The 16,760-nt window shown below is 40.5% G+C and overlaps 1 protein-coding gene across 1 annotated transcript in view; it reads left to right on the top strand.

Annotated features, from left to right (window-relative positions):
• Window positions 1-16,760, top strand: part of KIF26A (kinesin family member 26A) — a 66,502-nt gene that overhangs the window by 20,272 nt on the left and 29,470 nt on the right. Inside the window, exon 4 of the mRNA XM_009865690.1 lies at window positions 16,387-16,570. Coding sequence (XP_009863992.1) covers window positions 16,387-16,570 — 184 coding nt within the window. The remainder of the gene's footprint in view (window positions 1-16,386; window positions 16,571-16,760) is intronic.

Below are 16,760 nucleotides of genomic sequence, written 5' to 3'. Positions count from 1 at the left end.
CCCTTTGCACCATTCAGCCTTGAGCATGTTGTTCCCTGCCTTGAATCCTTCGCAGCGGCATCCACTTCTCTGTCCTTCATCTCTCTGTTCAGCTAAATCCCCTCTTAGCATGCACCTAGAGATCAAGGAGGAGTCAAGGCACTGGTGTTACTCTGTTGTCCTTATTCACTGTATTCACCAATTCTTTCCGTACTGTGTTTTGCTCAGTCACTTAAATTCTGAACTTCATAGCAGGGCCAGTGTGTTACTTGTCTTATGCAGAGCCTGGCACATTTTGCTCGTTGGTCTTTACTGGAATAAATGCAGTTGATATATTGATAATCAAACACACAAACATTGATTATTTTTTTTTTTCAAGTTATTGCTCTCTCTTTGACCAAATCTGCTGAGTACTTCCATCTTTTTAGAAGAGCCCCCTTGTAAAAGGGGCTGTGGTTGGGACTTCAGCTTGGGAAAAAGGCTGTTTTGTCACAGAAATAGAGTAGCTAGGCAAAAATATACGTGTATGTTAACATTCAGCATGTCAGGGTGCAGAGTTAGTTGCCTTATACGACAAAGCCTTCATAGGGTGCTTGTGGAATCTGCATCTGTGACTTCCTTAGCAGCAACAATACCAGATACTGATTTTTTCACATGAACAAGACTGGAATCCTTTATTTTTCATGAAACGGCATTAACTATGTTTGTAGAGGTCCTAGCACAATTAGGTTTTGGGCTGTGGCATGGTTTCCTGGCAGCAAATAAATGTCTTCTTCATGTTGAAACTGAAGTCACTATTTGGTGAAATAACACCCTTTGACTTGCTTGTGGACTGTCTTGTGCCCGGGAAGGGAGGAGATTGGTGCAGGTTTTGTTGGTTGTTTTTTTACTCCAGTTTTTCCTCGGTGACAGTCATAGCTTTGTGTTTATAAGGTCACAAACTCAAAAGACCATACAGAGCAGAGAGTTCTTGTCCTCATCTGGAAAATAATAACCAAGAAGCTGCAGCAAAATGTTTACCTGATGATAAGTTACCCATGGTTAAAACAAGTATCTTTAAGATAGTCTTTTTTTAGTGAATGCATTGATTTTGGTAAGCATATGTGCAGCACAAATCTGCATATTCATCCAAAGCTCTTTCTCATTTGAACGTTGTATTTAATTTCTTTGAGCTTAATTATGTTCTGCTTTAAAAAAAAAAAAAAAGTATTTTTTCATTACCTAGAAATGCAGAGTGACTAGCATGAAAGTGCTAAGTGTTCAAAATCAAAGCCAGCAGACAGAAGCATATTAAGAAATTAAATCAGTTTTAAGCTTTTTTTCCTCACTCTGATCTGTCATAGAAAGAGGGAAGCTTTGATTAACCTCTGGCTGTGTCACACAAGCAAATTGCCAGACATGGCATGACAATGGTCATGTCACTGAAGGACCCAGAAGATTTAGCAGAAATGCAGCTTCTCAATAGGTCACTGACAGAATAAGAAAGCCAGAGCAAAAAGCACAGGTCATGGACGTGGATGACTGTGAAGAGGCTCCTAGTTTACTCCTCCCATGCAGAAGTTTATTCTTGCATTCTTCAGATTTAAGAATGCAGCTGGGCTTTGTCTCTTGGTGTGGCGTGGACTCTGCTTTGCTTAGTGCTCCACAGTTTCTACCTGTTTCCAGTTGATTGTGGTTTTTTTTGTTTTTATAAGGAGCCTGAATAAACTTTATACTGCTAAGTAAAATACATGAAATAGTTGCAGGACCCTTCTGTGGGCTATGCTTGCAACAAAGTAAATACTGATATATTGTGATGTTAAACTGCAAGAAGCTGTTGGGTTTTTTTAGTCACCCAGACACATGGCGAACAGAAGAAATGGTGTTTCCACGAGCAGGCAGGAAGAAGGGCAGCGAGGAGGAGGAGAATGAACATGCACTTCAGAAGAGCTTAATGGGCTACCTGCCACAAATAGAAAACACCACTCACTTGGAAGGAGAATCAAGACCACAAATAAATCAAAGCCATCGCCATAATGTGCCATTTCTGCCTGTTGGTGGTTGGTGACAGTGGTGTCGTCACCGCCTGTGCTGCTGGGTGGGGGCAAGGTGTTTGTTCCTTGTTCCCCTGTGCTGCTGGGTGGGGGTACAGTGTGGTGTTGGGGTGAGAGCACGGTCGCCTGGCCTCGCTGCACAAGGGCAGGCTGGAAGCAAGGTGTGGGCAGTGATGGGGCAGCTAGGAGGATTCAGGGCTGTTTAGGAGAAAACATATATAAGAGCGAGCAACCTTGAGCAATGCTGGGCAGAAAACAAGCTGTATTAAGTCACACTTCTTCAATTTTAATCTTGTTGGGTTATTTTCATATATTTTCAAACTGATTTGGTTACAGGGTTGTACTTGCTGCGGTGGGACTGCTGCCTTCCAAGCAGGGTAACAGTTGTATAGTTGCGGCTGCTTTCCTCTGCGTTCTCCTGCTTTTGCTTGACAAATTTGTCTTTCAGATGTATGAACTCACAGTTTTCAGATTTTTGAATTACTCACAGTGTTGCTGGGCTTTACGAGATTAAAACCATTTAAGTTGGTAGATCCAGAGAGTCACAGTGGTGAATCACACCCATTATCTTTCCACTCTAGTCATATTCATGCATGTTTGGGAAAGCTATGTCAATTTAGACATGATATAAAACATTGCACGATATGCTTTTTACAAGCAGCTTTTCTTAACAAGATATAACATAAAATCTCTGAATAATGTAATTGAACATCTTAAAGAGTTAAAATAAGCATGGTCATCTTTTTCTAGATTCAGGATATTCCATCATATTTTAATGCCTGTGAGTTGTGGATTAAAAATCTAATTATTCACTAATGAGCAGTAATGGTACATATAAACTAAGGGTCACTATCCTATTACAGGCACCTGATGGTTCACTGATAAGCATTTGGTCATTAGATTGACCATAAAATATAGTCAATAATTGAGGTTACTCATAGAGCAGACACCTTATCAGCTTTAGGCATGGTGGGACAGCTTGTCAGTACTCTGTGTACTGATTGTGCTGTGACTGAGCATATGATTAGGGTATTGAAGCAGTCTATATCTAATGAAACCGCAGGAAAGGCATAGCAATATTAGCACAACCACTAAATGACTAATGTGTTTTTGTTCCAAGCCTCAGACACTTCAATTAGTTCCAATAAACTCTGATCTAGTGTAGCGGTAGGCAGAGAATTCAGATATTTTGTGTACAAGCTTTCATTACACTAGTCAAAATTTATAATGTTTCAGGGGTAGATGAAATCTGTGTGGCTTTGAATGAAAAATCATGGAAATAATAAAGGCTGTCATTACCATTTCTATTTTTTTCACTTTTACTTTTGCATTTTTTTTTTAGATTTAGAATACTTCCTGAGACAATGCTTAGTGCCTGGTTTAAAAGATGAAGCTGACAGCAGCAAATTAGATGTCTACATATTCTGTTTTAAGGTCCCTGCAGTTCATGTAGGCTTGTGCATATAGAACTAAACTTAGAATCTGTTCCTTAGCATTTTGTGCCATATGGAATTAGTCAAATAGTCTAGTTCTTGAAGGCTTTTGTAGAGATATTGATTTTACTGTGCTTCAAACTGTTGCTGAGACAATAACCCCAGAACCTATTTTTTAATGATTTTTTCTATGAGGATGCCTTAACTTTCATAAATTATTTAATACGGTGAAGGATGCAAAATGCCTTTTGTCTTTCTGAACTGCTGTTCAGGCTTCTGTGATACGACCTTGGAAGGTAACCATAGAAACATGTTAAAAGCATCAACTGAAAATCAGTAGTTCAGTTTGACAGCGATGCAAATTCTGTGAAAGAAGATTATGATGTACTAGGAACATTTAGGTTATACATTACTGCTAACCTGTTAAACCTGATTATTCCATGACTATCAGTACTTTCAGAATTTAATGCAGGGGGGGTAAAAAGCACAAAAAATGCAAGATACTTTTTTTTTTTTTTTTTAAGTTGCCATGTTTAAGATGTTTCTACCTAAATCACTTCAGCCTATTCTGTGCCTGTTAAAAGCAAGAATTCTATTTCTGCTGAGCTCATAATGTAGTTCATCAGTTCTGTGTATTTAACAGCTGTAAACTTTTGCCCTGTATCCTGCTGGGATGCACTGGTATCTTGGTTTTGTGCAGAGCTGGCACAGGTTAAATCTCTTTGACAGCTAAAGTGGATAACTGGGTTATGAATAAGTAGTAGTTCACCAAAAGGTGAAGAAAATGTGTGACTCATTGGATCCTGAATTAGACCTTTTTGTGCTGACTTGTGGTAGTTAAGCTAGTCTGTGAAGCTGAAACAGAAGTGCTTGCTGTAGTTACAGGTAACCACAGTAAATTCTTGGTGAATGACGGGTCAAAGGAGGAAGCAGAGTCACTTGTTAAAGCTTCCTCATTAAGCGTAATCCATGCTCAAGAAATCCTGTACTCAGATGGTGCAGGAAAATTAAATTTTAATTAATTATCTAGGAAAGTGGGGTACACAATCTTCCCAATTAAGGCTGTCTTGCTGGCAGATATATCCAAAACTCATGTGCGGTTTGTCCCCAGTGTTGTGGCAGTATCGCAGGAACTCTCAGGCTCTTCAGGGATGTGATAGCTCAGGCATTGGCATCAACGTAGCTCAGCAGCCATCCAGTGCATCAGCCCTTCTTTGTTAAATGCCCTGCAGTGCCTCACTTTCTCTTGCTACCATTTGGTCATTCTCTGAAGCTGGTTTGGAAGGGTTGTCTGAGCAATCTGAGGCTTGGGGGAAAGCTAAGATGTGCAGATGAAGTGGAGCATCCAGCTGTTTCAGGAGGAGCCAAATGTATAATTAGCCTTTCCCCCTTACAATGGATCCCTCCTCTGAATCTAGTGGGCTTGTCCCTGCAGTGCCCTCCCCATTGACTGCTGGGTGCTGGGGAGGGAGACGCCTTTCCTGCCCCGTTTTGCTCTCTGCATTGAGCCAGGGAGAGCAAGGGAGCCCTCATGCAGATGTGCAAATGGAGATGGGATGGGTACCACTGAAGGGCTTGCCTCGTCTTGCTGGTGCCATGCCCCAGCTGCTGGAATGTGGTTCTTGGCTGTCCCGGGAGAGTAAACCTGACCTGTGCTTATTGCAGTGCTATGCGGGGGCAGGAGACAGGGCAGGGTTTGCAGCTTTGTGAAGTGTCCTGTATCATCTTAGGGCAGCTTAAGCTTTCCTAGTTGCTGTGGCAGCATAATACTGCCTATAATTGAGGACAAACAAAACAGCATGTGCTTTAGGTATATTGCATTTCACGTTAGCCCATAAGGAGGATAAATTAGAAGATAAGCCTGTATTTAGTAGGCTTTGTTCTTCGAAACAGAAATGACTCTCTGGACAGCACGTTTAAAAGCAGAACATCATTACTAGTATCATTGCTAATACTACATCATACATTTACACAGTGCTTTATCAGCATATGGTAAGCCAGTCTCCCTCCCATGAAGAGCTCATCTGCGATGACTATGAGACTGACAGGGCAAACAGAGATGAGACACAGAGCTGTAGTTCAGCAAAGGGAGGAGATAAAGAAATTGGAGTAGCCCTGCTAAGTTAGCACAATGCTGAAAGCAGGAAAAAATGTCCCAAAGGCCAATAGATCCATGATAAGGATATGGCTATTTAATTAAAGGGGAGAGGCTCTGAGTGATTAACCAAGGTGGAGAGCCTGTGGTGAGGGTTTGAGAGCCTTGAAGGCAACTGGCTGAGGAAGAGAGAAGAGTGATGGTGACCAGATGAAGCAGCATTGGGCATCTCAGAGTCATTGTCTGGCAGGACGAGATCCCTTGTGTAGAGGGTTAGGAGTCATGGTGTGAACCAAGGAGAGATCATGCAAGGCATCAGTAGCAGGGAGATGTTTGTAAGAAGCTGCCTCACCTGTGTAGTACAGGCTGCAGGGATTATGTGAGAGCAGGTTAGGCTATGCTGGAGGTGGCAGAATGAAGAAAGGAGGGAGCCTGGTGCCAACCAGACTGGCAGGAAATATGAGAAAGAGGAGTCAGTGAAAGTGGGGAAAAAGCAGTTGATGTAGGGTCCTCATGGTGAGGTTGAGATTTTGGAGAGGATGTTCTAGGTCTTTACTCCAGCTTCATAACAAAAGCAGAAATGGGCAAGACAAAACACTTGCATGCTGACCGGGTGCCTTAAAGATCTTAATTGTGTGAGGCCAATCCTGAGTACCTTGATGGATGATAATACAGAAGGGTCTGGAGCAACAGAGGCAGCCGCACCAGGAGTTGTGGAGACTTTTTGAGCTGCTCGAGGTGGTTGAGTGCAGACTGGTGTTGCAGTGGTTGGTTCTTGCATTACCTTTATGTTCTGAGATATTAGTGATGCCCAGGAGGAATGGCAAGGCAGAATAATTTAGAAGAGGTATCCTCACAGATATGTTGGTGGCTCTGAAGGCACAGATTCTCCCCTCCAAGGTTTGAATTTATTTGTGGGGGTAAATGGTGGTCAGTGAAGGGATTTTAAACTAGGGAAAAGTCTGAAGTATTTAGATAATCTTGACTGGAATTGTGAAGATATTTTTTACTTTGTCTTCTCTTCGATCTTCTGCTTTCCTGAACTTAGTATTTTCTCCCTTTATTTAAGGATTTTTCATATGTTTCTTTCTATATTTTCTCATTCAGCCATATGAATGAGAATAACCCTGTGTTATTCTCATGGGGTTATTCTGTTTTCCTGAATAAATGGAGTTTCACTGTTGTGTAGCTTCCAAAGCTTTTTCACTTTGGCTTCTTCCCTTTCTGCCCCTCCTAGCTTGTCAAGAGGAGCACTTCTCTTGTCTCCTCCCTCCCCCAACATCAGCCCTCCCAGTCCACCTGCTTTTTTTGTTCCTGGACTCCTGAACACCCATCCTTGGTCTGACTGTTACTTGGGGCTCAGCTCGGTGGCAGTGGCAGGTGTGCTGGTGGTTTTGCTGCAGTGGGAATGGAGCATTCCATAGGTAAAATGATAACGGTGACTTTCCTGTAGGAATGTAATTTGACAGTTTGCACCTGTTTTGCAACTTTATTAGTGACTTTCAGACACGTATTTAACTATTTTAATACTTTAAGAGAGACAGGCTTAGCAGGCAAAATAATAAAACCGGACTTAAAGTTAATTGAACATTTACTTCTTGTGGCTGACTTGCAGTCACTCTGACACTCAGCTTACAGAGTGCAGGGTATGGTTTGCAGGGCAGATGGACATTCACGTGGCACTGTGTATTCTGAGCTAGGCTGCTTTGCTTGCTTGTGCTCGTGGCAAAATAAGACATCCCCCATTATCATTTATAACAAAAATGAGATGTCAAGCCAGAATAATGCACTAGCACTACAGCTGCTGTGCTTGATCAACTGCAGGATTACTCTGAAGGTACTTCTAAATTCTCTGTGAAACAGCAGTGAATTTTGACTTTCTAAAACTTCCCTCATCCTTCCTGCCAGAGGATGGAAGATGTTTCTCTTGGCAGGACGTTTTGAAGAGCTTAGCCATTACCTTGCTTGTCATCAGTTAGTGCTGCTTTGCTGGTCATCGCCGAGTGGTGCTGCTGGGGTTCTTTTCTGCTTTGTTGGGCTTTCTGTGTCCTCAGTGGTGAGCTCGCTTATTAAGAAGCACTGCCCTATGGAGTTTTTACTGGGCGGAAATGACTCAGTGGAAGTTAATCAGCATAAAATGAATCTAATCTAAATGTTATTAGTGAAGCTAGTTGGAGTTCAGGGCAAGCTTCAGAATATTCTTTGATAATGTGTCTCAAGCAGGTCTTCAGGAGCTGCTTATTTCTGCTGAAATTTGAAGTTATCATCTTTGAGTCAGAAATAGTCAAATCTCTCTGTCAGCAGTGGTGGAAGAACATGCATCTCACATTTTCCTGTTAAGTGCGGTTTTAAATGGTGCTACAATTTCAGCCTATTATACTTCTGAGAAGTATCGTTTCAGAACTGATGTCAGTTAAATAAATCACTGGGCCTTAAATAAAATGCTGGGGCTTTAAGAAGCCCATGTTTCCCTCCTCTGCCTAAAAATACTCATTGTGTGAGTAACTCTTGTACTCATGTGATTTCCACTGCATCATTTAATGCTGTCAGTGACCATTTAACTCACTAACAGTAGGAATAAGTAAATGCCCCCCTGAGAAGTTATTTGCTTGGCAGTAGAGGTGTCAAGCCTTTGACTAAGCATCTAAAGTAAAACCTAGCTGAAGCAGTAATGGATCCTCTGTGGATTTTCTCGGTGTGCCCTAAAATGTGGAACTGAGGGAGCCTGGAAATGATGAGAAAGGTGTGTCTGTGGGGATGGTGTGTTGGGGCAAAGGAAGGTAACCTGGAAATGTAAGCCACTCCAGAGCTTTTTTGGTAAAGGAGGCTTTACAGTCACAAATGGTAAGGTGTATTCAGACTGCTGTATGTGATCAGAACAGTGAAAATACTGAATTTCCTTGTTGTTCAGTCCCTCTCTTTCGTGTCTAATATTTGCCTTGATCTGATATTTGCCTTGATTTGCTTCCAATGAACCCTTGTTAGCCAAGTCTCGTGTTTTATCTCTTGTCCTTTCCACTTGCAAATGTGCCTGTTTCTTCCCTGGAGCAGCCTGGACGAGCAGAATGCTTTTGCTTTTCATACCAGATTGTTTTTGATGAATAGCATGGAGTGTAATACCCTTTGTAACATAAATAACTTATTGCCTTGTAAGTCATTTTAATATGGGCTTCTTTCTGTATACTGGGAGCCACTATTACAGGGCAAAATTTTAAGTGATCTATTAAATTACTTTAATAGTGAAGGTCTAGTTAGCACCAGTGTTTCTGTTTCATTACTTTGTAGCTTTAAAACTGTCTTTGTTACTTTTTCTTGTTAGACTATAAATGAGATTAGAATTTTATTTTGCTCAACCTGACTGTTTCACGAGTCTGACTTGCTGGCAAGTAAATCCAACTTTTTTAGCTTAAGGAGTGTGCTTAGAGTGATGTGATTCTGCCTGCTTTAGCTCAGTTAGTTCATGAAACAGAGTGAGGAAATATTGCTGGCATTCAGGTAGCTGTATTTTCAATACGTAGCTAGCTATGCAGTGTGCTGCCTGGGATCTGACATATTTCTATGTTAGCCGTTGACAGTCTTGCTTACATAAAGATTAACCTACACAGGTTTTCAGCAGTTTGTCGTATGGTACAATTGTAAATAGCAAGTATGGAAGTAAAGCAATATGTTCATCTGCTCTTGCTTTGTTTATCATCATTAGTGAACAGAGCTGGAAATGGTATGCGGCAGGCTGCGGTGACTAGCTGGTATTCTGGTGCGTGTGTGTGTGTATATATATATATGTGTGTGTGTGTGTGTATATATATATATATAAAAAAAATATATAAATATATATAACCTGGTCTTAGCTGCTGAAGCAGTGTTCTTTGGCCAGGAAAGAATCTTAAATCTATGAGCTGAAGAGAATATGGAGCTCATGTCACTCTTGACAGTTGTGTAGCAGCAACCTCAGAAACCTGCTGGTTTGGGAGGGCAGAAAAAGATGGTTGGAGTGTAGTAGTCAGCACTCATGAAGATCTGCCTTCTGGTGTTTCTTAAACCTGGGGGAAATTATGGAGAAGAGCAGTGAAAATTCCTTCTTGGATTCCTGTATGCAAATTGCTTGAATGCTTGAAGATAGACTTGGTTGGTTGCGTCTGTTTAGAGACAATGTGTAGCTGAGGGGAGAGATCAACTCTTGGGTCTGTGCAGCATGAGGAGGCTCTTCTGATGCAGGTTTGTTTTAGCTCGTCACCTTCCAGAGGTCTTTCTGAGTTTATCTCGAAAGTGGCCGTGCCTTGTTTTCTGCCTGGTACCTGAATTCAGGTGAGTCTTGATTACTGCTCACGGATGCACAAAGCCTTGATTCTGTACTGCATGAAGATGTGAGTAGAATAGGGGGAGAGCAACAAGGATGGTCAGAAACCGAGGAAACCTGATATCTGAGGAAAGGTTGGAAGGATCAGGACTTTTCAATCTGTAAGAGAGAAGACTGGGATGTGGTAGTGGTCTTCATACAGGTAACAGCTGCTGCAGGAGAAGGAAATAAGCTGCTCTGCATGTGTGCTGGGGCAGTGGAGGGAAAATAAATAACGTGAATTCCCGTAAGTCAAATTTATGTAAAATGTGAATTTTCTAGTGAAAAACTGGAATTGATAGCCTTGAGAGGCTGTGGTCTTGCTTTCACTGGAGATTTCTAAGAACAAGTTGCACAAATATACATGGGAATGCATTAGGTAAAGTTCTTCCTACCATGGAGCATTGGGAGAGTGTAGATAACCTCTTAAAATCCATTCTGGAAGCAGTTGATGTTCCTAATATAGCTGATTTTTATTTCTGCCTTGCTGATTTTAATAAGAGATGGTAAGAGAAAATTAAGAGATCACTCAAAATAGGAGGCTGACATTCAGGCCTGAATTGCAAGATCATGCTATGTGCAAGAGTCAAGGCATGAATTTAATCTCATATTGGAGATACTTTCTCTCATAATGTTGGCTTGATAATATCCCCACAATAGTAAATGTGGTTTGACATTTCAGAATAAAGGTTTTCTATTGAAACTTTATTACCATCACTGATTATAAAAATGCCATTGTTTGAGACTGTGCATTGTGATCCAGATGAACTAATTATTTATTGAGGAAGTTGAACCACTGAAATAAGGAACGTTAATTGTTTGTTCTTCCTGGCAGTGATTCTCAACAGCATTGCTGGGACAGCTAAGCAAACAAAAGTTTGGTGCTGTGCTTATATAATGGTACTAATGTAAGGAAAGGCTTTATAGTCTCTGGAATCTATGTATGCATCATAGGAACTGTAAGTAAGCTTGTTCCAGGGGAAGACCAAACTGTAACCTCAAAATCTAATATATTTCCAAATGTTTATGACAGATTTAGGCATTCCCAGTTTTCTCTTCAAAAATATCTCTTTCTGAAGCAGATTTTATTTTCCAAATCAAATACTGTTAGTGGAAACGGATGCCTTGTTTATTTTAAAGTTCACTTTGGGTTTTGGTTAGTAACTGCACTGTTTCATTGTGCTGCCTTTCTAATTTTAGAACCACAAATCAAATGGTAATAGTGATAATAAAAGTAATAATGCCAACCAAGTTTATTCTGTTGCGGAAGGCTTGGGACAGAGTGCTGGAGGGTGTATTGTAGGACATCCGTCTATTCGTTGTCTGTATTGACAAGTGATTAAGGAAACAATAACTGGAACTGCAGATACAATGACATACTGTGACTTTCTCACTGCTTCCTTTGGAGCTGGTTTGCAGTGGGAAAAGCTTGGGATATTGGTTATGTGGTGGAGGAGTGATGCCTTGGGCTGGGAACTGGGAAAGTTTGGAGAAGTCTTGCTTTAGAGTAGACTGATTCTCGGTGTAAACCTGCATCCAGAATTTTGCAAGATTTGCAGAGGGTTCAGAATCAGGATTAAAATTGTTCCTGTGGTGTTTGTCAAGGTCAAACCAAAACTCTTGAGCAAATGTACTCTTGAGTAAATTCCAAGGCTCAGCATATTTAAGACCTGGACTGCACACTTGTTTGGCCTTGACCCTTTCAGTGAAGCCCTTAAGCATTTTCACAGTATGAATAATGACAGTGATCTCTTAAAGATAAGGCTGGCTAATAACACTAAAACTGTTAATATGTAATGAATCATGCTGAACTGAATGTGCAGAAGTTTTATTTTGTCAGTGGTGCCTAATAATGGGAAGCAGGACTCCCAGTTCTACTTCAAACTTGTGGAGGTTTGTCTGTAAACTCGCCATGTCAGTTAAATCCTCTGTATTTATCTCAGCTGAACCATTTCTAGTATGTGTCCCAAAGTATATTTCACATCTTCCTTCTGAAATTTAGTAAATTCCACAAAGTGTTAAACAAAGAATTTTATAACTTTGCATAGTTACAGAAATTCCAAATCTAGTTTCCTTTTTTTTTTTTGTGGAGAAATTATGCCTGGAAGGAGCTCTATTCTTTAGGGATTTAAATTGTGCTGTTTATTTTTACAGTTATAATGTGCACAACGTGTGCAGTGAGTGTAAAGTAGCAGCAGCATGCTGTACATCAGAATATCTGAAATGCCATGTTAGCTACATAGGTGGAATTTGAAATAAAAAAATTATGTGATTCTTTTAATGGGTAGGCTTTGTAACCACTGTTGTTGCACAGCCGTATTCCCTAAATGCTGAGCATTATGTAATTGATTGGGCTCTGGTTTTCCTCCCTGGTCTCATCCATGCACGGCAGAAAACCTAGTAATCTGTAAACTGTGTGTGGGAAAGAGCAGGTTGGAGACTGTCCCTTGTCATTTGATATTTAAGTTTCCCTGAATGTGCCATATATTAGTTTTATTTTCCACTGTGACACCTAGCTATGAGAAAAGAACTCTCCAGAGCATCTTAAAAGACATCTTCTATTAAGGATGGAAAGAGTTAAGCAAAATGCAGACAGTAGATCTCACAGCTGGAGGTAAAAATAATATGTGTGTGTCTCTTATGCTATAATTGGAAGAGAGGCATAAGAGTGTGCAGTTTAGTTTCCCTTGCAGGAATGTTTTGTAGAAGACTGCTTGGTGGAGGTTGAATGGGAAAAACCAAGGTAGGTGGAAAGCGTACATCTGTGTCGGAGCTGTGACAAAATGTATGGAAAATGCCCGGAAAAACAAATGACTTAAGTTTTGCATAGTATTCCCTGCAGGTCATTATTTTCCCTGTGGGGAAACAGAAGTTAATACTGGAGAAGGTCAGACAACCCACTGTGGTGCTGAAGATGAATGTGAAGGCCTCCTGTGCAAGATTAATTTTTAGAAAAAGCAGCAAATCAAGAAATAGGCACGGCACCCAATTAGACTCCTACAGAAAGCGATCTGGTAGGAGCCTGACTTCCATCTGTCTGGTGCGAGACAGAAGGGGACCAGTTTAAGAGAGCTTTGCCTTTGTGGGACAAATTGCCCCTAATAAAAGGAGTGATGGAGAAAAAAAGAATGGGAAGAGTAGGTGTAAAGTCAGGAATGGGTTGTTGGATAAGGACTGCAGGCAACCTAGCACTCTGTGGTATCTCAGAAAGGGCTCCCTGTAAATGCATACTGTCATGGATTTTACTAAGTAAGGAGTTTCATGAAGTTGGATTTTGTTTAATTTAGTTGGGCCTGTTTCCAAACCAACTTGGCCTATATTTTGGCCTGATGAGTACTTGGCTGGGATGCCACCAAATCTATTGTTGGTGCTGCAAGAACTGCGTAAGGATTGATGAGTCCTTGTGTGGTGTTCTTTGCCTGGACCCCAGTCCAGGAGCCCAAGCAAAGCGTATGAAGGCTGCTGCCCAGCTGGCTTTTGTAGTAGTTAAAAAACTGACTGTGCTTTTTATAGGCACTGAGGATGACAGTTACTTGAATACATATTCAGAATCTACAGTTTGATGTTTTGTTTTGCCTAAATTGCCCTATTCTTTCCATTAGATCCTTAAATTTTCTGTTTCAGAAAAACAAACCCCAAACAGCAAACAAAACCAAACTCAACAAGTTTTTTGATACTGCTGGTACAAGACGTCTGTGATGCTCTAACTCCAGAAACAACCTTAATAAAAGTCAAGTAATTTTTGCATTCAAACACAGAGGTGGTGATTTAAACTTTGTGAACTGCTACCTGAGAAGGGATGCTTTTTAAATGTGAGCTGCATACATCGTTATTAGTGCATTTGGCCTGTTGCCCATCAAAGCACTGATTGTTTTCTACAACAGCTACTCCAGTTCCTCTCCTTTTTCAGTTTCCTATTATCTTGCATGGACATCAGCAGTCCCTGTGCCAAATTTCTTAGTTAAATCGTGGCAGTCTAGACTTACAGGAAAAGGATTTCTCAGCACTAGAGTAGATAATTGCTTTAGCTAGCATATGGCACTGTCCTTTGAACAGTGGAGATGTAGAAAGTATGTGAATACTGTCAGAAGTGAATCACTTTGAAAATTCTGTCTTGGTAGGGAAATTAAGGGAACTAGTAATGGATTTGGTATCTTAGATCTCCTGTTTGCAATGGTTCAAAACTGTGTTACTGAGCTGTTTTAAGAGATGTTGTATTTTAAAAGGATGTATTTTCTGTTTGTTTGTTTATATGCTTTGCTTAGCTTGGCCTTTTTGGGTGCATTTACTCATTGAGTGTTAGTGCTCAGTTAGGTGCTTGAATACACAGTTCCTGAGTAAATTTGTCCTTTGTATCTCATTCTCTTTATCAGAAGAGCTCCTTCAGCCAGATCTGTTGAAGAAATAATTATTTCATCAGGATTTAATGTATACCTTGATTGCACTTTGAAGACATTCTCTTGAGGAGGTTTTTATCCTTTCAACAAGGGATCATAGCATGTAAACAAGCAGATAAACATTATCTTTCATATTAATCAACAAGATGATTAAATAATAACCACAATTGTTAATTGCTACTTGGAGATAGAGGATAATGACTGTCTTGAGTTCTACAATGAGAGTACCAACAGGTAGAAACTCTTCTGCACAGTAAAGCTGCATATAATTTAGGAGACATTAGTGTTTTAATGTGCAGCTGCAACCATAGTGAAGTTGTGCAACTGTTTGCCTGGTGTCCTATTTCACATGTATGTTTTCATACTGAATGAGGTATTAGCAAGGGGATTTGAGATTTAAGCAGTTAAATCAATTCTCATTGCCACCAAAAAACTGAGGTTCTGTATAAGCCCATGCTTGCAGTGTTTTGCTTCATTTTCCTGCTGGCTTCAGGATGCAACAGGATTCAAAAGCTGCTTCTTTCCTCAGAGGCAAAAGTCTTGCTTGTCCCTCACAAGACAGTTCTGGCTCCTTCTGAGTTTGGAGCTAGAGCCTCATTTTTTTCATCACGTAAATCACTGTGTTTTTCTAAATACTGTAGTGTTTGTAGAGGGAGAAAGAAGCATGTAGGGGATCTGTCTCTTTAGAACATGATGAAGTAAAAAGGTCCAGGAATTTAACACGTAAGTTTGGGACTGTGGAGCATAGGAGTGGAAATTTTGGAGATCTGTATTGTGACTCCTGCCCATCATACTGACTAGCTGTATAATCTTGACCCAAGTGAGTAGTTTTGCTCCTCAAACACAGCCAGTTCTTTCTACTGCAACTCATTTGAAGCCAGTAGTGCTTCTGGAAGAAATGATGCAACCCTCCTGCTCTCAGTTCATTTTTGCTTCTAATCTGTATTGCAAGCATGGACCAAAATAGTGATTTTTTTTTTTTTATTTTTTTTTTTTTCCCCTGACTACCCGTTGGCTTCAGTAGCATTGTCTCAGATTGTCTACAAATGCTGATGGTGCAACACTTTGTGGTTTTGCTGGCTTAACAGTCATTCAAAGTAATGTTAAAAGACAGCATGTTGGAGGCTTCTCCAGTATGTATCTGGGAGCGGGCTACCTACTGACTGTCTTGGGGTCAGATCACACATGTCTTTATTCAGGTGGCAAAGCTCTCCTTGGCTTTGACAGAGCCGAGATTTCACCCTTGTTGCCACCCTCAGTTGCCCAGCATGTGCTCACTCACATATATTTTATTCTACTTATCTCTGCATGGTGATTTTTTTCCCATGTGAGTTTTGATGTAGAGTCGAGTTTCTGGTTTTGTGTCTTACTATACTGTTTCGTGCTGCTGATGGGAAATAGCAGAAAACCTGATTATATTCCTATTCTTATTCACAAGGAAGAACGTTACAATTTTAATTGTATGTTTTAATTTTTTCTCCTTCTTCATCTTTTATGTTTTGAAATCCTGCATTTCAAAAGCAGGATCATTATCATTCAGAACATTAAAGCATGTCTTTTTAATAGCTTTCTCTTTTAATGTGGAAGAATGGAATTGTGGAGGAAAAACCAATCTGTCTTGAAGAAAATTCTCTGTTATCTGAGGATTTTCAATGCAGCCAACAAGAGAGGATCTTGAGCTCAGCTGACTTGGAGTGTTATCCTCTGCCTTGAGTAACTTGTAGAGTACAAAGAACCACTTTCATAATGCTATCACCAGCAAAGTCCATCTGGTTGTGCCTGTGACAAGGGGATTATTTCAACTTTTTATTACGTCATTGAGATTATAGCATTTTAGGATTCAGCTGTCAAGCTGTTGGGGGAAAGAGGGGAGAGTTAGATTATAATTGAAACTCTGTTGGGGGAGAAATTAACTGACTATTTTGCCAGTAATTTTTCTACCCATGTTTCCTTCTATTAGTCTCTTGATGGTTTGTCCTTATGAAATCAGATTAAAATGCAATGACTTGATTTGCTAAGTAGGCAGTGATGACAAATGAACATCTGTTTATGTGGTCCAGATTCCCATTAACACCTAGTAACGTTGTCCTTTCTTGCTATTACTTTTATACAGAGCAGCACAGAAGCTTAACCTGTCTTCGAAGAGAAAGAAATACCATGCGCCCCTGCCACACACACACGACTTCTCTATTTATGCTACTAACTTTAGTGGCATCCTGCAGCTCTGTCCTCCCCCAGCACCACCATGCCTTCTGAGATCTGTGTCCAAAATCAAGGACAACCCTGGCATTGGAAAGGTAACTTTGGATTTCAATTTTTAAAAATAGTTTTCTAGATGAATTTTAAGAGGGCGGCTAGAAGCTTTCAGCCTAGAACAGGGTTGGATAGGCTCAATGGAAGGGTCTTGGGGTAGAAAGATGGCCACATCCATTTTGAATGTGCATGAGAGCTGTTATCTTGACTTTGGAAAGAGTTGACAGGCTCAGA

This window comes from Apaloderma vittatum, unplaced genomic scaffold, assembly GCF_000703405.1.
Source record: "Apaloderma vittatum isolate BGI_N311 unplaced genomic scaffold, ASM70340v1 scaffold1713, whole genome shotgun sequence".
Classification (NCBI taxonomy): Eukaryota; Metazoa; Chordata; class Aves; order Trogoniformes; family Trogonidae; genus Apaloderma; species Apaloderma vittatum.
The sequence above is the reverse complement of the archived record's forward strand: the minus strand, read 5'-3'. Positions and strand labels throughout refer to the sequence as shown.